This window comes from Lithobates pipiens, unplaced genomic scaffold, assembly GCF_037356315.1.
Source record: "Lithobates pipiens isolate NorthernLeopardFrog02 unplaced genomic scaffold, aLitPip1_a1.2 Scaffold_23, whole genome shotgun sequence".
Taxonomy (NCBI): domain Eukaryota; kingdom Metazoa; phylum Chordata; class Amphibia; order Anura; family Ranidae; genus Lithobates; species Lithobates pipiens.
The window spans coordinates 89,479,516-89,504,139 of NW_027507785.1; the positions used below are offsets into that span (position 1 = coordinate 89,479,516).

Here is a 24,624-nt window from a genome sequence, read left to right on the forward strand (position 1 = left end):
AGCCAGAGATCATGGCAGTCAGCACGTTGACTCAAACTTGAACAAACAACTAAGGGTGAACAGGAACCTTTTTCCTCCGTACCTGGAACGTTTCCCGTCTCCTTTATGGTACTGGAAAAGTGTGAACTCGTCAATGTCCTTCTCAACTCAGTAACCAGGCACTTCTCAGGATGCCACTTGCCGGCCCTCCTCCGAAGAGTCCTCCCCCGGTCACTTCCAGGAGCTGTGGTGTCCCTCCAAGCCGAGAGCACACCCGGACACTTTGAATCCTCCCTCAGTTACTGCGCCTCGGACCAGCCGGTTCCGAGACTCGGGAACGGACGGATCCCTACCCTCATGGGGCTACCCAGTCCTGGAACCAGACTAGACCACACGGGTCTCTCGAACAACTCCGGAAACCCCAAACACGTGACCCACACCCCTTTAAGTACCCCCTTCCCAGACTCCTCAGCGGGCCCCGGCACTCCCACTGATTGGCTCCGAGATGGCCAATACCCAAACATCCAACCAGACTTGGTTATAGCCTGTCATGTGCACCTCACTGTCCACATGACCAGGCAGAACTTCCAAACACAGGCTGGCCAGACTGGTGTTAAGGCCCACCTACACAATTAACACTCAGAACCTTTAGGCTCCATGCACACTGAAGCTCAAAAAAGCTTTTCCTGGATGCCAGATTGCTGGCAGAAAATGCTGGTTGAAAAACCTGCTTTAAACAGCGTTTTTTACTAGCGTTTATGAGCTTTATTAGCGTTAGCGTTTATGGGCGTTTTCAATACAAATACACAGAGGACACTCCAAAAATCCCACAGTGCATTATAAACTTCCACAGTGCATTGAAAAAATAGAATGCCGAACACTATTAACGCACGTTTATGAGCGTTTGTCGTTTTTTGGCGGTGAAAAACGGCACTTTGAACGCAAATTTCTGGCGTTCAGAAAAAAGCCCATAAACTCCACTGCTCATTAAAGCTGAAAAACGTCCATGTGTGCATGGACACATAGGCTAACATAGAGTGGAGTTTATGGGCTTTTAAAAAAAACGCCCAAACTCCAATAAACTGCAGTTTATGAGCTCCAGTGTGCATGGAGCCTTACTGTTCTGAGGCCAAAACTAAATTTACAGGTGCGTGACATTTGATCCCAAATGTCATCCGCTACATTAGCTATCTTAAATGGCTACATCAGGCAACCCCCAGAATACACAGACGGGCAGGCACACAATGCAGTAGGAGCTGGAATTGGCTGGGATTGACAGCTGACTAAGCTGGTGTAGCCCTCTTTTGGTGGGAAGAATATGAGAAATAACCCTAAACAGGATATTGCGTTAATCCTGTAGGTAAGTAAGAACCTTTGCTAAGTGGAAGAGTGGGATTGATAATAAAGTTGGCGGTGCCTCCACCCAGGACAGGCCCTCTGAGGATGATCATATGACATGGCATTGGTCTTTGTGTCCAAGACCTGAAGACAAGATCAGCAATAATGGGGAAATCCTCCAACTGTTGTCCAACCAGCCTGGAATGGAGCTTCTTACCAGCAGGAACTGTGGTGTGATACTGAAACTCAGAGTCAGCCAATCTACTCTACACTTTAGTCCTTCCCTAGTATAGGGTTGCCACCTTTTCTTGAAGCCAAACCCGAACACTTTAGCGACACACAGCAATTTTTGTTTTGTAGTATATACCATAGCAGTGGTCTCCAAACTGCTATCCTTTATCCGCCCCTAGGGGCACTATTCCTCCCAATGATATTAGGCAGTATTCCTCCCATAAAGAACAATAGTGGATGCAATACTTCTTGCCACCGATACCAATGATGAATCACTATTCCTCCCACTAACACCAATAATGGGGCACTCACTATTCCTCCTACTGACACCAAAGACTGGGAGACATTCCTCCCACTAATATCAATGATGGGGCACTATTCCTCTCACTGATACCAATGATAGGGCACTCTTCCTCCTTCTACTGACCACCAAGCATGAGGTTATGTTTATTCTCATTAATTCTATTATGTAGACATTTTCTACCCCCACCTGCCACAATTCAGCCCTCCCAAAGTCTAAGGGACAGTAAACTGGCCCTATGAAAAGCTCTATAGCATTGTAAAAGATCTAGGACACCTTTAAGTGCCCCAAAGAGGGTAGTAATTTCCTCATCACCCCTTATATCCAGGTGTGACAGGGAGGCCAGATGGCCCCCCCTGGAGCGTACGGAGCCACAGTCCAGTGACAGTCCAATGTGTCTGGGTTTCAGGCAGACTGAAACCCGGACACATGTTTCAAAACCCAGATTGTCCAGGTGAATCCTGGCCAAAAGATAACCCTACCCTAGTAGTTTCTGACATACAACCAGACCTCTGACTACCAGAAGTGGCTTTCGGATGACTAACCTGGTTCTAGCCTAAGCTGGTTATTGAACCCTAAGCTAAAACCAGCTATAGAATTCCAGACCAGAAGGGACAGGGTTAACTAGAACAACATGAGCTGCACATAAACTCTGTTGCAATAATCACGTTCACATACTAATATACTGGAAAGTGACCACTGCATACATACAATTGCACAGACATAACTATATGGCACTGTGCATGTGAGATAATAACAATAGGACAGAGTCTTGTCCGCTACTAGAATTCAGAACAAGAAGTTATGGACAGCTACAATTAAACAACCAGGAACAATTACCTAATAGTCTCTGCTTCTGGTGTGCATAAAATACAGCACAGCTGTAACGCAGCACCTGTATGTGGACATGTGGTGTCAGCTCCTCTCTCTTTCTCTCTCTCTCTCCATACTTCCTCTGTTTTTTTTAACTTAATACAACATTTATTTTAGTTGTAAAAGATAATCCTGAATTTTGGGGTGGCACCAGAAAAGTAATAGACAGAAAATCTTCTAATGGGGACACTAGATCTGGTGACACTCCGTATTTCTTTTACTTTGGAGGGATTGCCTTTCACTTCCTGTTTTGGCTATGCGACAGGAAGTGATGGGTAATGTCCTCTATGGGACACAGATGGCAAACAAAATTGACAGAGGCTATAACCCTCCCTTAGTGTATTCAAAATGAAAAACAAAAGTTTTGCCTTTAGTGACACTTTAAGCCACTCCCCCCGAAACAGGAAGTACTAATACATAATTATTCATAACAATATGATAGCTAACAGTAGAGGGCTACACTGGCATTAACAATGCCGAGGCCACTCACCAACTTGATGTCACTGCCGGAGGACACTTGTGTGAAAAAACACCTATAGTGGCATAGGGGTGTGGTGCATTGCTAATAGTTCAGGGTTTAGGAATGATCTGAGGTCTGAAGTGCTACTATTGATAATGATCTGAGGTCTGAAGTGCATGCATTAGCACTGATTTGAGGTCTGAAGTACATGTGTTGGGGCTGATCTGAGGTCAGAAGTGCATGCATTGGGGCTGATTTGAAGTCTGAAGTCCATGAATTGCAACTCAATCTGTGAGATTTGCATCGGTGCTGATCTATTATTATTATTATTCAGGATTTATATAGCACCATTTTACAACATGAGGGCAGACAGTACACTTACAATGCAAATCAATACAGGAGGGATCAGAGAGCCCTGCTCGTTAGAGCTTACAATCTAGAAGGGAGGGTCAAGTGGAACAGAAGGTAATAACTATGGGGGGTGAGCTGATGGAGAACATGAAAATACAGTTATTAGGTGTGGGTAGGGTAGGCTTTTCTGAAGAGAAGGGTTTTCAGGGATTGTCTAAAAGCTAATACAGTAGGAGATAAGCGGACAGATTTGGGTAGGGCATTCCATAGGATTGGAGAGGCTTTTGAAAAGTCCTGGAGGCGAGCATGGGAGGAGGTGACGAGGGAGCTAGAGAGCAGGAGGTCCTGAGAGGAACAAAGAGAATGAGTAGGGTGGTATTTAGAGACTAGGCTAGTGATGTAGCTGGGGGGTAAATTATGGTTGGCTTTGTAAGTAGTTGTTAGTATTTTTAATTTAATTTGTTGGGTGAGCGGAGAGGGGTAGCAGACACAGATTGATTGGTAAATTGGATGAGTCTGGCAGCAGCATTCATGATAGATTGAAGGGGTGATAGACTATGTAGAGGTAAGCTAATGAGAAGGGAGTTTCGGTATTCGAGATGACCAGCGAGTGATTTAAGAGCTTTGTTATGTCATTGATTAGAAAGGGGCGTATTTTGGAGATGTTGCGGAGGTTGAGGTTGAGAGAAATAGATTTGGGTGTTGTCAGCGTAGAGGTGGTATGGGAGGCTATCAGCTGACCCAGGGAGGAGGTGTAGATTGAAAATAGGAGAGGTCCAAGAACAGAACCTCTGGGAACCCAACAGAGAAAAGAAGAGGAGAGGAGGAAGTAAAGTTGTAAGAAACGCTAAAGGTGTGGTTGGATAAGTAGGAAGAGAACCAGCAAAGAGTATAGTCATGGAGACTAAAGGAGTGGAGTTTTTTGAGGAGGAGGCGGCAGTCAACCATATCAAAGGCAGGAGAGAGGTCCAGGAGTAGGAGTATAGAATAGTGTCCAGTTGGTTTAGTAGATCGTTTTTTAGTTTTAGGAGAGCAGTTTCTGTGGAGTGTTGAGGACGAAATCCAGACTGAAGGGGATCGAGAGGGCTATTATCAGCAAGGAGGAAGCTCAGTCGGTTGTAGACCAGACGTTCAACGAGTTTGGATAAGAAGGGGAGCAAGGAGATGGGGCATAGGTTGTTAAGATTGGATTGATCCAGTGATGGCTTTTTAAGTATGGGGCTGACAAGTGCATGTTTTAGAGAGTTGGGGAAGATGCCAGGAGAGAGGGAGAGATTGAAGATGTGGGTTAGAGATTGTAGAATAGAGCCAGAGGGTGAACGTAGCATTTGCAAGGGAACAGGATCCGGAGGGCAGGGGGTAAGGTGGACGTTAGCAAGTAGTTTAGCAACCTCATCTGTAGTGGTGGGGTTGGAAAAGGGATGTAATGATTGTACCTGTGGGCATGAAGTGTAAAGCGTGGAGGGTAAGTTGCCAATGAGAGTGATAAAATAGGTCTGCATGGCATTGAGGAGGCTGGAATTATATTTTTGGAGGGCAGATTTATATTGGTTGAAATCTTTCTGAGGTCTTGTACACATGGTCAGAAATTCTGACGGAATAAGTCCGATTGGATTATATTGCCGGAAAATCCGATCATGTGTGGGCTCTATTGGACTTTTTCCATCGGAAACTCAGAAGGAACAAATTTGAGAGCAGGATCTCAAATTTTCCGACAACAAAATCCAATCGGACTTTGTCCGATCCTTTGTAGAGAATTCCGATCGGAACAAAGTGCCATGCATGCTCAGATCAAATTACGAGACCAAAGCTATTGACTTCTAGCCTGAACGTAGTCCCGTCGTAACGAACGAACTTCATCATGTTCCGAACGATTTGATTTTCCGACAACTTTGTCCGACCATGTGTATGCAACACCAGTTTTGGAAAAAATCAGTCGGAAAAAATCAGACGGATTTTGTGGTTGGAATTTCCGACCGTGTGTACAGGGGTTTAGTCTTACACCAGAGGCGTTCATGAGCACGACTATGTTTTTTCAGGCTTCTAGTATAATCTGTTTGCCAAAGTTTAAGAGGTCAGGGCCTGAATCTGTGTGCAGTGAGGGGGGCCAAAAGCAGATAGCAGTGTTTCCGTTTTTGGGCGGATATCTAACAACTGACATGCATGCATTGACATTGATTTAAGCTTTGAAGTGCCTGCATTAGAGTTGATTTGAGGTTCATGCATTGGGCCTGATCTGAGGTCTAAAATGCATGTACTGGAGCTGATCTGAGGTCTGACATGCATTCATTGGGGCTGATCTGGGGTTAATGTATTGGGGCTGTACTGAGGTCAGAAGTGCATGCATTGGCACTGATTCAAAGTCTGAAGTGCACTGGGTCTGATCTTTGGTATATTCATTGGTGCTGATCTAAGGTCTAAAATGCATGCACTGGCAATGATTCAAGCTCTGAAGTGCATGCATTGGTGCTGATCAGAGGTTTATGCATTAGGCCTGATCTGAGGTCCTAATTGCATGCAAGGTCACTGATTTGAGGTCTGAAGTGCATGTATTGAGGCTGCTCTGACTTTTTTTTTGCATTGGTGCTAATCTGAGGTCTGAAGTACATGCATTGGTGCTAACCTTAAGTCTAAAATGCATACGTTGGGGCTGATCTGAGGCTTAAAATGCATGCATTTGTTCTGATTTTAAGTCAGAAGTGCATGCAAGGTCATTGATTTAAGGTCTGAAGTGAATGCAATGGGGCTGATTTGAGGCCTGAGGCGCATACATGGAGACTGAACAAGTTTTGTGTGTGCACCAGTTATTCTATTGTTGCGCTCATACTGCTAAAAGCTAATTGTAGCAATGAATGAGTTTAAAGCAGAGTTCCACCAGTTTTTTTTTAACTTGGGATTAACCCAATGCCCATCCTCCTCTATATTTAAAATGACAAATATATATATATTTTTAAATACCTTTTTTCCCTTGTAGTATAGACCACTTCCAGCTCCGGCCGTAAGTAGTCTGTGATGTAACTATGAAGTAACTAGGCGATTCCTATGGACTTCTGGGATATCAGTGTCTTCTATCCCAGGAGTCCATGGAAATTACTTACCGTATATACTCGAGTATAAGCCGAGATTTTCAGCCTCTTTTTTGAGGCTGAAAGTGCCCCCCTCGGCTTATACTCGAGTCATCGCTGTCTGCCCGCTCGATCAGCGTGTCGAGCAGACAGACAGCGGCCATTCTATTCAAAAGCCGCGCCTCCGGCTCCGCCTTCGCCTGTGATAGGCGGAACACTGAATTTCCCAGCAGCCTGTGTTCCGCCTATCACGGACATCGTATCATCCTCGTACTACGGACGAGGATGATACAACGTCTGTGATAGGCGGAACACAGGCTGCTGGGAAATTCAGTGTTCCGCCTATCACAGGCGAAGGCGGCGGCGCAGCTTTTGAACTTTACAATGGCCGCCGACGAAGAGGGCACGGGACGGAGGCAAGGCAAGGCACGGCACGGCACGGCACGGGACGGGACGGGACGGGGGCAAGGCAAGGCACGACACGGGACGGATGCAAGGAGGCAAGGCACGGCACGGGACGGAGGCAAGGAGGCAAGGCACGGGACGGAGGCTCGGGACAAAGGTAGGCTGGACACACACACACACACACACACACACACACACACACACACACACACACACACACACACATGGATGGAGACACACACAGGGATGGATGGATGGATGGATGGAGACACACACACACAGGGATGGATGGATGGATGGATGGAGACACACACACACAGGGATGGATGGATGGATGGACACACACACACACAGGGATGGATGGACGGACACACAGGGATGGACGGACACACAGGGATGGACGGACACACAGGGATGGACGGACACACACACAGGGATGGACAGGCATGTCTCACCCTCGGCTTATACACGAGTCAATAAGTTTGCCAGTTTTTTTGGGGGTAAATTGGGGGCCTCGGCTTATATTCGGGTCGGCCTATACTCGAGTATATACGGTAATACCAAAATCTTGCATGATAGCTATAGCAACGGAGCGGGAACTTCTGCCGACGCTGCCATTGCTAACGCAAGGTGTCAGGACAAGAGCGCCGTGCAGTAGCATTACTGCGCAGGTGCGAGATCGGGAGGTGCATGGTGGGTAGTCAGTTGCACCAAATCCTGGAAAGAAATATAAGAGGGCTTCAATCCCCACAGCAGATATGGACCCTGCCTACTTCCAAGATCAGGTTAGTTTTTAACCACTTAAACATCAACTAAAAGGACAGCATTGATAGCATTATCTAAATGTTGTATTTAAAGTGGACCCAATTGCAGCGCAGTATTTAAAAAAAGAAGAAAGAATTGGGGGACTGGAAGTGTACTTTAATTTTCCAGCCCGAAAACAAACTAAGACTACAATGATCTATTTTCAGTGGCAGACCAGTTGTTAAATGCTTGTCACCATGACACTTTTAATGTGGAAAAGCATTCTGACCCCCTCACCTCAATAAGTATCCCCAATAAAACATTTTTCTCTTTTCCTGTTGCTGTGACATCTTTAACATTTTGAATGTCCCCTGGCTTCCTGTCCCCAATACAGAGGTCCAAACAAATGACCACTGTCCCCACCTATCACTGGCCTTTGCAGCAAGGAGCACATGGAAGGGCAACTCGTCAAAGAAAACCAAAGAACTTTCCCAGCTCTACTTACCAACCAGCCTGCAACCAACTGTATTAACCCGTCTAACAGTTTGCGTTAAAAACAGGGGTTAGTTTGCGCCTCTTCACGGCACCCCAATGTTATCTGCAATCCTGACTCTAAATTTTGAGAGCCTTCACAGTGGAAGCACATGCATTATAATGGATAGGCAGAGGGCAGGTGAGCTTGGAGGAAGGCCACGTCTCCTTAACCTCTTAGCCCCGGCAACTCCTGGCCCTTTAAGAGGTTTATAACACCAGGAGACGGGCAGGGCGATTGGCTGTCACAGCCAATCGCCCTGCCCGTGGCGGTTAGGTGACTGTAACTGTGCTGGGAGCTCGTAGTGTGTGCCATTATAGCACAGGTATATTGGCAGCAATTCACGCAAATATACGGCCTCTCTGCGCTAAAGACCAAGTGCCAAGAGGCTGCATATTTGCGTATGGTCAGCGCAAAGGCGTTAAAGGCACAAGGGCACACTGGACACCCAGCATAGAGCACAATGGCAGTGAAGGTGTCTAGTGCTTCCCCTCACCAGTGTTCCACCATTACAAACAAATGGCCACTGCCCCGACCTGTTACTGGCCTTTGCAGCAAAAAGCACATTGAAGGGCAATGCATGTCAAACAAAACCAAAGAAAATTCCCAGCCCTACGTACCGACCAGTCTGCAACCAACCGAATGAACCTGCTTTACAGTATGCATTAAAAACGAGTTAGTTTGCACACATTTGCAAATACATGCGTAAGCTGCAGAGATCCAAAGCACAGACAGACATTTTATTTGTGCAGACTATAGAGCTACACAAGTGCCCCCTGGGGCCTTAGGGGGTCCTTTATACTAGTTATAGGTCATATGGGTTTTAGAACCCCTCGTGCTGTCATGTGGATCTGGCTTTGAATCCACACACAGTAAATACATGTTTTTCCTTGATCAGTGGTTGAATATTGGGGCCCCGGCCCAGTAATTGGTCTTGCACAGGGGCTTATTGATAACTCTCTCCGCTACTTTTCTTTGCAAGGAGCCCTTTTTTTAATGTGGCTACAGAGCTGTTCTAAAGTGGCTCTCCAGCCAAAACTTATTTTTTAGTTTTGGGTAAAATGGATAATAGTTAGAACCTCTGTCAGGTTTTTATTGCTGCTTGTGAGAGATTCACTCTCATTTTCTGCCCTAGGGACTGTTGTGATTGGAAAATCTAAAATGTTACAATTGTCACCAGACAAGAGATAAAAGGGAAATCTCCCGGTAGGGATGACAACTGTCAAAGATGAGATGTTTCCTCATTTTCAGGGGGATTTTCTCAGAGGTTTCTCTGATATAAGCAGAAATAAAACCTCACATGCAGTGGTTTCTATTGTGCAGCCACGGTGCATTGCTTTTTTTTTTTCACTTTTTTTTACCTTACCAAAAAAAAAAAATTTATCCCATGAGCAACAGCTTTTATAACACACTGCGTTGTAATGTACAGTGACTAGATGTTCCTGGTTTCTGGAGACCATCCCCAATTTTAGGGGCCTGTTCCTGGGAAGAAATTTCTCCGGATAAAAGAACATGTCCCTGATTTCTCTGCAGCTTTAATAATGGCATCCCCAGCCTGGGCAGGGTCCATCCTAGCATAATTTCTGTGATTGGTGATTGCACTCACCCCAGAGAAAAGTAGGCTCAGGTGTCATTAAAACATACCGCTTTATTACCCTCCCCCTAACAGTGATTGGCCACAACCAACATTTAGAGTGGCGCAGTTTGAATGCCCTTATTGTCCCCAGCACCTGCTCCGCCCTGTCCCACCCCCAAAAAATGTGGCCATGGTTAATAGAGTTTCGGCAGATTTTATTTTAAAAGCTCGGTAATCTTTTTGTAACTTTTCTTGTATAAGAATGGAGACTTGTGTTTGTATGCAACGTACATCAATGCACCTGTATGTTGTGAACAGGGCACATAGAGAACAGTTGTCTTCTCTGCGTCCCTGCATTGATTTAGTTTATCACGCCTGGTGTGAACAATCCCTAAAACAGAGTTTGCATAAAAATGCAAAATCAGGCTTATTAGGTAGTCCCCATCCCCAGATTAAAAATGCTACAGTACAGAGCAACCACATTGGAAGAAAAAAGTACTTGTCCTACAGTAAACTTGTAATGAGACAAATACATAGGCTACCATTACGGATCTCCTTCTTGAAGGCTGGATGCATGACTTTCTGTGCATCATTGATCTGCAGCAAGTAAAGTCCCCGAGCTATGTGCATGTTCTAGGTTAAAACTGTATGCTGGCTTTAAGTAAAGCCGGCTTTACATGGATCAAATTTCATTAGGAACCAGCCAAAATGGAGCTATGGGTGGCCTTTTCAGCACCCCCTATCTGACAACAATCTAAAAATGGAAGGAATCAGGTGGAAAATTTTCAGCCAAACAGCGCCTGCATCCAATCAGGTGCAGGCACTTTTCCAGGTATTCAGACAGTTGTGGGTGCCAGCTGTCACAATAAAACAGCCGGCTGTGGTGATTCCTCCATCCACTGTGTTTAGTAGTGATGAGGTTGGATTCAGGCTTGGGTTTGGTTAAACCCGAAAGTTATCATTGCTGGGCCAATGACCTGCGGGCAGGAGATTCCCCATCACAAATCGGATGTACACAAAGAAGCAGGGATGCTTGTGACATCATTGACCGTATATGGGAACATGTCCATGTTGGGTCAATGTCATTGGCCAAATATGGCCATATTTGGTCAGTGCTGTTGCAAGCATCTCCGCCCCTTTGTGTACATCAGCTGTGAGGTGGGGAATTTTCTGCCTGCAGCTCTATGGCCCATTGATGGCAGCTGACTTCAGGGTTTGGACACTATTGGTTAGCATGGATGGAGTAGATGACAGATTTCTCTTGTTCGGCCCACCTACATTTCAACCCTAGTCCTTCTTTAACCATTTATTGGTGACTCCTTGCATTCCATGTCAATGTTGTAATAGTACTCGCTGATAACTTATTGTGATTGTTTTAGCATGTGTCTAGATGGCTTCCAACAGAACTTCACAACTCCCCCCTGGGGAGCATCTCAGAGCGCACTTACCTCCACTCATCCTACCAACGATATCGACTAGTGCTACCAACAAGAAGCTGATGAGACACAAAAGAAGCCGAGAGCAGCAAAAGACCCTCAATGAAATCATGTAAGTTCTGTACTGAGCTCTGGGACCAGATCCTTTTAGTGTGCAATGTGATGACAGCAATGCCAGCTCTCTATAAGCATGTCACAAGTCACAAAGCAACATATCTTTCAGTTGTATTGGCCACAGGATTGCATCTGTATTCAGTTTTTATTGGCTGCAGGATTGTGGTGGATTGCACTTCACCATGCTCTGCAGAAAAAAGTACTGCACGCTGTAATTTTTTCAATGCACACCACTGCAGAGCAACGACGTGAACTGCCATGATGGGAACAAGATAAACATATTTGTTTTAGATGGTGTCAATCGTGTGTCGTGGCAACCAGGTGAGGAGTACAAAGACAAGTGTGTCTTGCCTACAGGCAAGCATGGTGGTGGGAGTGACATGGTCGGGGGCTGCATGAGTGCTGCCAGCACTGGGAAGCTACAGTTCATTGAGGGAACCATGAATGCCAACATGTACTGTGACATACTGAAGCAGAGCATGATCCCCTCCCTTTGGAGACTGGGCCATAGGGCAATATTCCAACATGATAATGATCCCAAACACACCTCCAAGACGACCACTGCCTTGTTTAAAAAATTGAGGGCAAAAGTGATGGACTAGCTAAGCATGTCTCCAGACCTAAACCCTATTAACATCTGTGGGGCATCCTCAAACAGAAGGTGGAGGAGTGCCAGCTCTGTGATGACATCAAGGAGGAGTGTAAGCCCTTGTACACACGGTCGGAGAATCTGTCGGAATGTGTCCTATCGGACCGTGTCGTCGGATAATCCGACTGTGTGTGGTCTGCATCGGACTGATTCCGTCGGAATATCCGTCGGACCCAATTTTCCAACATGTTGGAAATATTTCCCGACCAACTGGTTCGATCGGACATACTCCGTTCATGTGTAGAGAATTTTGATCGGACCAAGTGCCACGCATGCTCAGATCAAATTCCTACATCAAAGCTATTGGCTACTAGCCTGAACGTAGTCCCATCGTAACGAAATTACGTCATCACGTTCTGAATGATCGGATTTTTCGACAACTTAGTCCGACCGTGTGTATGCAACAGTTTTGGACAAGATCCGACGGACAAAATCTGACGGATTTGGTTGTCGAAATCTCCAACCGTGTGTACAGGGGCTAAGAGGACTCCAGTGGCAACTTGTGAAGCTCTGGTGAACTCCATGCCCAAGAGGGTTAAGGCAGTGCTGGAAAATAATAGTGGCCACACAAAATTTTGACACTTTGGGCCCAATTTGGACATTATCACTTAGCGGTGTACTCACTTTTGTTGCCAGCGGTTTAGACATTAATGGCTGTGTGTTGAGTTATTTTGAGGGGACAGCAAATTTAAACTGTTATACAAGCTATACACTCACTACTTTTCATTGTAGCAATGTGTAATTTCTTCAGTGTTGTCAAATGAAAAGATATAATAAAATTTTTACAAAAATGTGAGGGGTGTGCTCACTTTTGTGTGATACTGTATATGAATGGGCCTTTAATTTTATGGTCTTTAGTTTTTAAGATATGTTCTCTGTATTGTAGAATGAAGGAGGCTTTAAAGGCTTATGAAGAAAGTGTTTCCGAGAACAAAAGGAGGGTGCCCACACCTCCAGAGCCACAGCTCCCATCAACTGTAAGTGTAATTTGAACAAAAAACAATGGACAGTTTGGGACTTTAAATGAGGCACGGGCTAGCGCCTCCATCCCGGTATATGGTAAAATAGAAGGGAAATTGGGACTTTAAAATGAAGCGGCTGAAGTGTGGAGGACGAGGTAGAAAAATAATTTAATTGAGTTCATAGTAATGTATAATACAGAGTAAATTCATATATATACACACATACATGTACAATTATTTGGCACAAAATATGTTTATAATGACATCTAGGTGTATGTAAAAACGCATCAAGTCAAGAAGCATATATAAACAATAGATAGTATGTAGAGCAACAGCATAGCCTAAAAGTGCCTCAGGGTGACATATCCGGTAACTATGTCTATAATCACGTAATATAAACGTAAATGTACTGAATTGATATTGGTGACAGTGTCAGGACATAATAGATATCACTGTAGCATCCAATGTAGCTCGACGCGTTTCGTGGATGTATCTCCACTCATCAGGAGCAGATGCGACAGATTCCTGTAAAATGTATAGATGTAGTGAACCACACTCTGTATAGGGGGGGATGGATACAGTACATAAGGTGCTTTAAAAAGAAATTAGCCAAGCATATCTACCAACCCCGGCAGCGAGCGCAGCAAACAGCAACTGGCCCATGGTGAGTCGGAGGCACAAATCACCCCCCCGGGAGCTAAGGTGGCATATTTAGGCAGCAACAGTTGTAGTGAAAAGATGCAGGCACACTTTACCAACATACACGTTTACATATCACTTTTAAGTTCATACTCACATTTATTCAATACCCTCCTATATTTTGTTTTCAGACGTTTTTACTTCTACTTTCTTTTATATTTTTGTAGACCCATTATACTTATCCTATACATTTACGCACTACCTCTACGTCTATCATTCTTTCTTCATTACATGTTCACTTAACATTCATACATATCCGTTTTTAGATACGTCCATTTGATGACCCATATATCAACACTGTCAGTACATGGAGTTCATCTTCACACCCAGGCATCTTTTCACTACAACTGTTGCTGCCTAAATATGCCACCTCAGCTCCCGGGGGGGTGATTTGTGCCTCCGACTCACCATGGGCCAGTTGCTATTTGCTGCGCTCACTGCCGGGGTTGGTAGATATGCTTGGCTAATTTCTTTTTAAAGCACCTTATGTACTGTATCCATTCCCCCCTATACAGAGTGTGGTTCACTACATCTATACATTTTACAGGAATCTGTCGCATCTGCTCCTGATGAGTGGAGATACATCCACGAAACGTGTCGAGCTACATTGGATGCTACAGTGATATCTATTATGTCCTGATGCTGTCACCAATATCAATTCAGTACATTTACGTTTATATTACGTGATCATAGACATAGGTACCGGATATGTCACCCTGAGGCACTTTTAGGCTATGCTGTTGCTCTACATACTATCTATTGTTTATATATGCTTCTTGACTTGATGCGTTTTTACATACACCTTGATGTCATTATAAACATATTTTGTGCCAAATAATTGTACATGTATGTATGTATATATATGAATTTACTCTGTATTATACATTACTATGAACTCAATAAAATTCTTTTTCTACCTCGACCTCCACACTTCAGCCGCTTCATTTTAAAGTCCCAATTTCCCTTCTATTTTATCAACTGTAAGTGTAATCCTTCTTTAAGAAGCTCCTTCCCTCCCAAACAAACTGCACCCAAAAAGCAGCCTGGAATAGAAGGTGAATTATTCTCACCTATCCCTAGGTCCATTATTTAGATCTTTATTCTCGAAAAACTACAGCCTCCTGCAGAATCTTCATGACCCACATTTGGAAGTGTCAGATGCTGTGTCCCCCCGTCTGTGTTCTGTGGTTCTATCCACTGGCCCCTACGTAATTACTGTGATGTTGGGGCCAGGGAATAATACCACAGGACACTGCGGTACAGTTTGTCATCCATCTCTTCTATAAGTGTTGGATGTGAATAATATGCCTCGGGCCGTAGTTCTGTAAGACAGCTAAGATCTGATGAGTTGAGTGTGAGAGTAGGCTAGGTGGGATGGAAGAGTGTTAATTACCTTCTTCTGGCTGCCCTTTGGGTACATTTGATTGACAGAGTTGCTTTAAATGGCTACAGTGGTAATTTAAATGGTTAGGATATCTTTTATAAGGTTACGCTAACCCCACCTCCTTAGCCCCCCTGACCTTTTCTATTCTATAACCCCACATCGGCTACTTACATACCTCAGGAGGACAGCCTCTGTCTTCTCTAAATAGTGGCATTATTCATGTTCTCTGATCAGGAAAGTGACAATTAAATTAAGTTGGTGTAATCATTTGTTTATTCTGTTTTGCAGATGAACAGTGAGCAAAGGAAACTCAGGGTAAGAACTCTTTTCAAAATAAATTATTTTATCTCACAATTGAACATGCACATTTTAGATTGCACGCCATTGTTTGATTATAGAGGAATAAATCAATCTGCCAAAGCATGAAGAACTGACCTCATCTGAACCAACTCCACATGCCAGTCCTTGCACAAATGCAATACATAACTTATATAAATACAATGTTTACAAAATTCACATAAATACAATATTTACAAAACTTACATCGTTTAGAAAAAGTCTTGATGCATTTTGGACCTTAGGCTTGGTTCACACTCAAGTCGCTCCGACTTAGAAAAAAGGTTCCTGTACTACTTTTGGGGCGACTTCAGGCGACTTGCATTGATTTCTATACAGAAGTCGTTTTGCAAGTCGCCGCTGAAGTCGTGTGCAGGTCGCATCTGTGAGTCGCGCTGCAAGTCGTGCCGCCCTTTGTGTGAACCGAGCCTTAGTGCTTACTCATAAGGCTTATAGGTAAGCACTAAAGTGTGAAATGCATCAAAGCTTTTCATAGCACACTGTGGGCTTATTGCAGTTGTTTTGAATAAAAAAGCTTGCTGGTTTCTGGACTTTGCTGTCAAGGATTTTTTATTTTTTGCAGCTTTTTTTTATCTAAGAAGACAACATAATAACTAATATAGTAGATAAGTCAAGTTTGTATCACAGATACATCATAAATCTATAATACAATGGTTGACTTTATCAACATCACACAAAAGCATATATGCTTCCTGACTGCTTCTCAGTCTTCTATGCCCTAAACCAGAATTGGGGTATAGGAAAGGTAACAGGCTTCCCATCCCAACATCGGATAGGCTTGATGTTCAAGTTTCTTTAACAATGGATATGTTATGAGAAGAAGAGGCAGATAAGAATAGGAGGAATATAAAGAATAGGAAGAATATAAAGAATAGGAGGAATATAAAGAATAGGAGGAATATAAAGAAAAGAAGGAATATAAAGACCTAAAAGAAAGGTACTTTTGTAAAGAAAGACTAGGAGAGGGCAGAGAAAAAGGAGGGGGGGGGATTTTTGGGGTTTAGAGGGAATGGGGAAGGGAAATAAGAGAGGAAGGTTGGGATTCCTGACCCTGCCCTGCCTGGCCAACCGCATGCTAGCCATAAGAGATTAATGATCACTGTCTGGATCACAAGGAGTTTTCTTTATTATATTTGGGACAAGTTAACAACTAACAAGTAAACACTGGTGTCTTTGTTATTGGTAGATGCTGTTAATAAAACATTAGCCACTGGTATCTTGTATCCCTTGCGTTGTTTTTCACGGGACCTCCCCAGGTCTGGCCTCCAAAGGTGTCACACTTGACTTAAGCATCGTCTGAGTGTCTTCATACTTCATCTGAATTCTCCCTATTGTATAAAAGATTAAAAATCCAACAGTGATAGTGAGATACCCTCATGATAGCAAAATTAGGCAAGTGGTATGGAGATTTTAGTTTTGGTAGTACCCTAGATACCAAAAAAAATAAAAAATTGTGTGGATTCAAGCTGGTGGCACCGATCCAAGACTGACCCTTTAAAATTAAATAACTGGTAGATGCTGTTGATCAGCATATCGTGTATTTCTGGTGATGCATCTCTATCAACATCCTTTTAAAGCATATTCAAATTCAAAAAGAAAGCATTTAATATCCTGCAATATACCAGTTCTTATATGGGGTGTTTTATTTTTATTTATTTTTGCATTTTCATCTTGTAATCCTATCAATAACACACTTCCTGTCCTAGGGAGGTTATGCTTAGTCCACTGTATTTATGCTAAGAACCACTGCTGTAGTCCAGTCTAATGTCTCCCTTTGTTCATCTCCGTTACATTGGGGGGGGGGGGGGGGGGAATTAGCCATTTACAGGAAGAAGATAATACTGATTGACTGGCAAGCTCAAGAATTTTGTTTCTGTAGTTGCTGCAAATGTTCTTAGTCTAAGAAAATAATGAAATCTAATGCAGCCACCACATTTAAGAACTGACAAGATACAATATATTACATTTTTGTTCTTGGGTTTAGATGTCCAAACTGTAAAACTTCAATACTTTTTATCTTACCTATATCTTGCCTATAAAGTCAATTTTTGTAATTTCTTAGTCTTTTCCAATAGATTCAAGGTCCAAACTGTCGCTTTTCAAAAATAGTTTCTACTTGCAGTAAAAAAGGGGAGAACACATCACTGTCATTTAATGTTCAGCAGATTTAGACCCCAGTTCATTAATTTACTAAATCAACTATGGGCAGGCTGGAGCCCTCTGAATTGGTTGGATTTGTGTAAAACCTCTTTGTTTATATAAGTAGATCTCTTGCTGTAAGATATACTCTCTTGCAGATGAATTACCTGTACATGAAGAAGTGTGTGGAGTCCAGCCCCGTGGTGCCCATACAGAAGCACTGGCTAAGCTCAATGCTGTCCCTGGTTCCCCAGTCGCTGCAGAAGGGCAAGGATAGGGAGGCTCTTATTCAGGAACTTTTAGAGGAAGTTTCGCAAGACTTTGAAAAAAGCATGAAGAGACACCTGGGTGAATATTGCATACAGTTTGACTGAATTTATTTTATTTTATTTGAGAATTTTGGTAATCCCCAATGTGTTCCTTTGAATATAACCTTGCTGGGCTATTGTTTGTATACTGAGAAGAGTAAAAACTGTAATGGCCTGTACACACGGTTGGAAATTCCGATGGAAAAAGTCAGATGGGATTATGTTTTCGGGAAATCCGATCATGTGTGGGCTCTATCGGACTTTTTCCGTTGGAAATTCCAACGGAAAAAGTTTGAGAGCTAGATCTAAAATTTTCCCACATCAAAATCTGATATGACTTTTTCCAATCGTTTGTAGAGAATTCCGACGGACAAAGTGCCTCGCATGCACAGATTAAATTACGAGACCAAAGCTATTGGCTACTAGCCTCTACGTAGTCCCGTTGTATGCAACGAACGTCACCTCGTTCCGAATGATTGGATTTTCCAACAACTTTGTCTGACCGTGTGTATGCAACACAAGTTTCGGCCAAAATCCGTCAGAAAAAATCAGACGGATTTTGTGGTCGGAATGTTTGACCGTGTGTACAAGGCATAAATGCTGCCACTGAAAAGCAGGGGAGGGGGGTATCAAATCCTCCAGATAATGTGTTGGTGATGCCTGTATTGTGAAGTACTATGTCGTTCCAGTTCCCTGCTAAGTAGAAAGCTGTTTGTTGATCCTGTCTATCTGTCATTCAAGGTATACCTGTAGCCATAGCAGACCATGTGACTGCCCAATGCCGGCCTTAAGCGGTTCAAATCTTGGCTGGTTCAGCAGGAACTGGCTGCGATTCGATCTGTGTATGGGCAGACGGAATGTACCCTAGTTGATCGATCAACTTGGATACAACCAGCCTGCTGGACTGGTATAGCTGCTAGCAATAATCACTGTCTTGTCCTGACAGGGATGGCTTCCCCCTCCCCCTCACTGGCAAATACAATGGCTCGGCACTGTCTGTGTTGACAGGGGGAATTGAATTTCTTTTGCACCGTGTATGGTTTGAAAGTCCATACGAAAGCGGAAAGCTGTTTATTGCTCTCTATCTGTCATCCCCTTTTGTTGCCAGCAGTTCAGACATTAATGGCTGTGTGTTGAATTATTTTGAGGGGACAGCAAATTTACACTGTTATACAAGCTGTACACTCACTACTTTACATTGTAGCAAAGTGTCATTTATTCAGTATTGTCACATGAAAAGATATAATAAAATATTTACAAAAATGTGAGGGTGTGTACTCACTTTTGTGAGATACTGTATATCATACATACATTTTATTGCAAGGTCCACTTAAAGTTCAATGATGTACAAGCGAATTGGTGAGCCAGCAGGACATTTTTTGCTATATAAACTGGCAGAGATGGCGCTTTAATGTGAAAATGTTACTGATTAACATTATACGCAGCCAGTTGTGGCTTGCTGTGATCGCACATCTTATTGTATGTTTGCACAAACGCAAACAAAATACATAGATGTGAAGAAAGCTTTAATTTGACAATTTCTTGGTCTGGGATTTCTTGTGATCATAATTGCGTTAATTGTTATATCACGGTATATTGTTTTATTCTATTTTCCTGTTTAGTGAAAAGTATTTTGGTGAAACCAGAAGTAAAAGGTCTGGAATCTGATGATTCTGATCTGTTGCCTGAGGATCTCACGTAAGTAATCCTTATCTTTATAAAATAAGGTAATTCTGACGGGGAGGTAGACCTTTATCTTGTTGCATTAATTATAAGGATGTCAATGTTCTGTCTTTAGTCTATATATCTATCCCTTACCTGCCCCAATCCAATGGTATATAACAATACAAGCTTTTTAGTGGGACTGTTTTATGTAAAGGTATCCAAGTGGTATTATAAAATGTATTCCTTGCTTTATTCAATGGGATATAGGGGTAAAATGCATTGTCATTTCAGGGGTCTGGATTACTCTAAGCCATGGCATCAGAGTTTTGTGCAAGCCAAAAATGACATCCAGAAGAGTTTGCACCCGCTCCATCCAGCCTTGAGGACCATTCTAGAACTGGGCTACTCCACTTTTTCAAGTCTGCTCATTGTTGATCTCTCTGATTACAGGTAAAATAGTTTTATGTAGGTAGTACACTAATGAGACTGATAGTCAGCACACATGGAATAATATTACTTGCACTGGTAAAAATGACATAAAATCTAGGGCCTTGTAGCATCAATTTGCTCTGTGTGCACATTTTTTTGCAATATAAGGTAGAATTGTGAGCTGATTTGTAATCCATATCATAAAATATATATTAAAATCATTTATGATTGCAGAAAGTTCATAATAATCGTAGCTGTGAATGCAGGATTATATTGCATCTAAAAAAGCTTGGCGCATGCGTTTCGTGGAATTCACTTCACTTCTTCAAGGTGCATATCTGAAAAAAAATATATAGATACCAATGCAGTTTTGATGGTTAACTCAAAAAAGAAAAAGGGGGAAGAAAAAGTGTCCATTCCTGAGTTACTTACAAGTCAGCTCCAGATCCCCTCTGGGGGTTTGCACGTGTGTGCCTTGGGTTTCCACTGGCCACTGCCAAAGCTCCCGGGACAGACATATCCCTGGCAGCACTCAATTTGCAACACTGCATGCTGAATCTTGAGCTGACCTGTAAGTAACTCAGGAATGGACACTTTTTCTTCCCCCTTTTTCTTTTTTGAGTTAACCACGAAAACTACATTGGTATCTACAGTATATGTTTTTTGCAGATACGCACCTTGCATCCGCTCCTGCAGAAGTGAAGTGAATGCCACGAAACACACGTGTCAGCCTGTCAGTGCTCAGGCCAATACGCTGCAAACTGCATCAAATTGGTCTACATGGCTGTCCTCCCACAAGGAAGCCTCTTCTAAAGATGATGCACAAGAAAGCTCACAAACAGTTTGCTGAAGACAAGCAGACTAAGGACATGGATTACTGGAACCATGCCCTGTGGTCTGATGAGACCAAGATAAACTTATTTGGTTCAGATAGTGTCAAACGTGTGTGGCGGCAACCAGGAGTACAAAGGCAAGTGTGTCTTGCCTACAGTCAAGCATGGTGGCGGGAGTCATGGTCTGGGGCTGCATGAGTGCTGCCGGCACTGGGGAGCTACAGTTCATTGAGGGAACCATGAATGCTAACATGTGCTGTGACATTCTGAAGCAGAGCATGACCCCTCCCTTCAGAGACTGGGCCACAGGGCAGTATTCTAACATACCCTGTTTCCCCGAAAATAAGACCTAGCATGATGGTTGGTAATGGCTGAAATATAAGCCCTACCCCCCAAATAAGCCCTAGTTAAAGTCCTTGTAGGTCTTATTTGCAGGGTAAGGCTTATTTTTGGGGAAACAGGGTAGGGCTTATTTGAGGGGTAGGGCTTATATTGCAGCCGACAACGACAATCACGCTAGGTCTTATTTTCGGGGAAACAGGGTAACAACCCTAAACACACCTCCAAGATGACCACTGCAAAGTCTCTAACATCCACCAGCTCTGTGATGCCATCATGGACAAGTAGAAGAGGACTCCAGTGGCAGCTTGTAAAACTCTGGTAAACTCCATGCCCAAGAGGGTTAAGGCAGTACTGGAAAATAATGGTGGCTGCGCAAAATATTGACACTTTGGGTCCAATTTGGACATTTTCACTTAGGGGTGTACTCACTTTTGTTGCCAGTGGTTTAGACATTAATGGCTGTGTGTTGAGTTATTTTGAGGGGACAGCAAATGTATACTGTTATACAAGCTGTACACTCACTACTTTACATTGTAGCAAAGTGACATTTTTTCAGTGTTCTCACATGAAAAGATAAAATAAGATATTTACAAAAATGTGAGGGGTGTGCTCACTTTTGTGAGATACTGTATATAAAATAATAAACGTGTCATCATGTATTTGACCATTCTACCAGCTATGTGTCACGTGCTTCATTTAAAGTCACAAACTCTTTTAAATTTCAGATTCAGGGATGGAGGCATACGACTATATTATGCCACGGGCCTCATTTAAAGTCCCAAAACCCTGCATGTACCCAAGTAATTTTCATGCAACCTTGTTTAGAGGGCCTGGTTAGGGACAGATGTATGGCAGATCAAGCCCTTTCTACTCTCCTGTCCGTGTATGGGGGTTGGGCCCGTGTGCATACCTATGCACTCAGTGGTTGTGATACTTGGTTACTTGGGGAGCCACAGTCCATTCTGAATATTGTGTCCGAGTCTCAGGTGGCCTGAAACCTGGACAAACGGTTCAAAACCCAAACTGTCTGGGTGAATCCTGGACGGGTGGCAACCCTAGTCACTAGCTGATCCAGGAGCTGAAACATGCTCTAACTCACATAGGAAATAATAACAGAGGAAACAGTGCCTCTAAGTGCAGTAGGACCAGTATATTTATTAAACTCATGTTAGGGCCACTCACATTAACATGGTTAAAAGTAGGCTCATCATGAAGGTTAGAGACGCCAGGCTGGGTGTGTGCAAAAGGTGGATGCTGAGTATCCTGCTTATCATGCACCAGGAGTGAGGTAGGTAGAGACTGGCCTGTTTCTACCCAGTGGTGAGCTCCAGACTGCAGCGTGGAGTGCAGCGTTGGTAGAGTGACTTCACCAAAGACGAGAATGCAATACAACGCATTTAAGAGCATGTGCCGTGCCGCTATGGGGTATGCGTTCACCTTTATCAGGCATAGCAAGGTCCATGAGAGCTCTAGATTTTTACCAGCCGGCCTGAAAAGGACTACAAAAAAAAAGCTGGCATGGATTATATAGTATGGAACAATATGTATAATAAGAAAATGATCAATTCATAGGTGGTATTAAAAGTACATATAAGATACATTGATTAAAAACATGTAGAAATAAATATATAAAGAATAATCCACGCTAATAAGGAATTCATCAAAACAATAATAACAGATTTAAGGCATAAATATTTATCATGCAAGTCATTTCAATTGTGCTGCAAGTTCTAAAATGACTTGCTCAGCTCTTTCTAGACTTTCCAGGCTTCACAAGTTTGTTGCACAATTGAAGCAAGTCCGCATTGCATGACTCCAGATCAACTTTCTTTGCAAACATTCTACAAGTCTGCTGTAAGTTCTGGTTCAGTTATGTTCTGCAATAGTCATCCCACCGAAGGGGTCACTGTAGCTGAATTTTTGTGCTGTAGACTTGCAGAGCTCTTGCTGTAGACTCACCACTGCAACTTTGCTCTTGCTAGAGACTTGCCATGCAAATTTGCTACAAATTGAAAAAGTGTCAACTAGAACTTGTGCTTCAAGTGCTCTACAAGTGTACAACCTGCCAGTGAAAATGTGCAGCAAGCTAACAGACTTACAATTCAACACTGCCACAAATTTGTGGCAGGTTATCCTTGCTATCTGGGAAACTGATTATTAAATAAATGGATCGAAAACAAGGTCAAAATACACTGTATGTATAAAATACTTATATGTTATATGTGTACTTACTATTGTGTTATAAACAAGACCGTCGCAGACTAAATGAGTTATGACTGTAAATAATATAGGATTTAGTTGCAGTGATATAATAATGATGGGGCTGTGATGGTTTATATCAGATTGTAAACATATGTCATCCTGAGAAAAAGCAGCAACAAGGGTAGATGATGGTTACTATAATCAGGAAAAAGAATGCTATATAATTGTGCTGACATCTAATTCTTCATTTAATCCACGGGGGGAAGTGTGTCCAGGACACAGATCCAAACAGTCTCTCTTTGGCAGAGTATTTGGAGAGATTTTTTTTTTGTTTTCTTTATAAGTGATCACATATTCTCTGTTCTCAGAGAACAGAAAATATGTGATGACTTATAAGAAAACAAAAAAAGAGAGGGGGGGGGGGGGTGTGTTAGCCGAAGTCTGGCATTGGGGGACAGGTAGGCTGTTCTCCCAGCACAGTCAAAAAACTGACCACACTGAGATAGATGTGCACTCATGGCTAACGTGGTCAGCTTGAGCTAGGAAAGCAAGTGAACTGGTAGGATCACTAGATATTTCACACAAAGGAAGCAATACAAAGAGAACAGATTACTTTTTAACACAATTACATGGTACAACAGGCACATATCGGGAATAGCAAATGTTGGGGTATCCTTTTCTTTAAGTATAATATAATACTAGATCAAGCAAAATTGTATGGGGGAAAAGTAGGCCATCAAGATAATTATCTTTACAAAATGTTTTTTGCATTTGCTGTGTGGCTAGGAATGAAGAGATCAGTGAAGGTGTCACAATAAAAGGGACCTAGAGGGATCTAAAATAGCTGAAAACTTTGTTTAAAGGGCCTTGTCAGGGATGGAAATGTGGCCGGGTGGGCAGTTCAGTAACATTGCACCTGTCATTTTACCAGGTTCAGCATACTGAACTGCGTTGAGAATAGAGTGTTCGGTACTGCCAGCTCTGATTACAAACTATCTCCGGTGATGAGGCTCTAATCCATGGGTGCTCAACCTGTGGCCCTCCAGGTGTTGCAGAACTACAGTTCCCATTATGCCTCTGTGTTTTGGAGTCACACTTGTAACTGCCAGCGGCTTGCAATACCCCATGGGACTTGTAGTTCTGCAACAGCTGGGGGGCCACAGGTTGAGCACTCATGCTCTAATCCTATGTAACAGCAGCTCTGGTCTTGCTGTGGCTGCTTGCACACAAGGCATGCATGGGCTTTCTCC

The 24,624-nt window shown here is 43.1% G+C and overlaps 1 protein-coding gene across 2 annotated transcripts in view; it reads left to right on the top strand.

Moving 5' to 3' along the window:
• The window catches only part of DNAH12 (dynein axonemal heavy chain 12), a 186,091-nt gene that overhangs the window by 914 nt on the left and 160,553 nt on the right, over window positions 1-24,624 (top strand). For both annotated transcript variants that reach the window (XM_077452022.1, XM_077452023.1), the window contains exons 2-7: window positions 11,235-11,403; window positions 12,941-13,031; window positions 15,388-15,414; window positions 17,754-17,943; window positions 19,526-19,601; window positions 19,860-20,018. In XM_077452022.1, coding sequence (XP_077308148.1) covers window positions 11,246-11,403; window positions 12,941-13,031; window positions 15,388-15,414; window positions 17,754-17,943; window positions 19,526-19,601; window positions 19,860-20,018 — 701 coding nt within the window. In that variant the 5' untranslated portion in view covers window positions 11,235-11,245. The remainder of the gene's footprint in view (window positions 1-11,234; window positions 11,404-12,940; window positions 13,032-15,387; window positions 15,415-17,753; window positions 17,944-19,525; window positions 19,602-19,859; window positions 20,019-24,624) is intronic.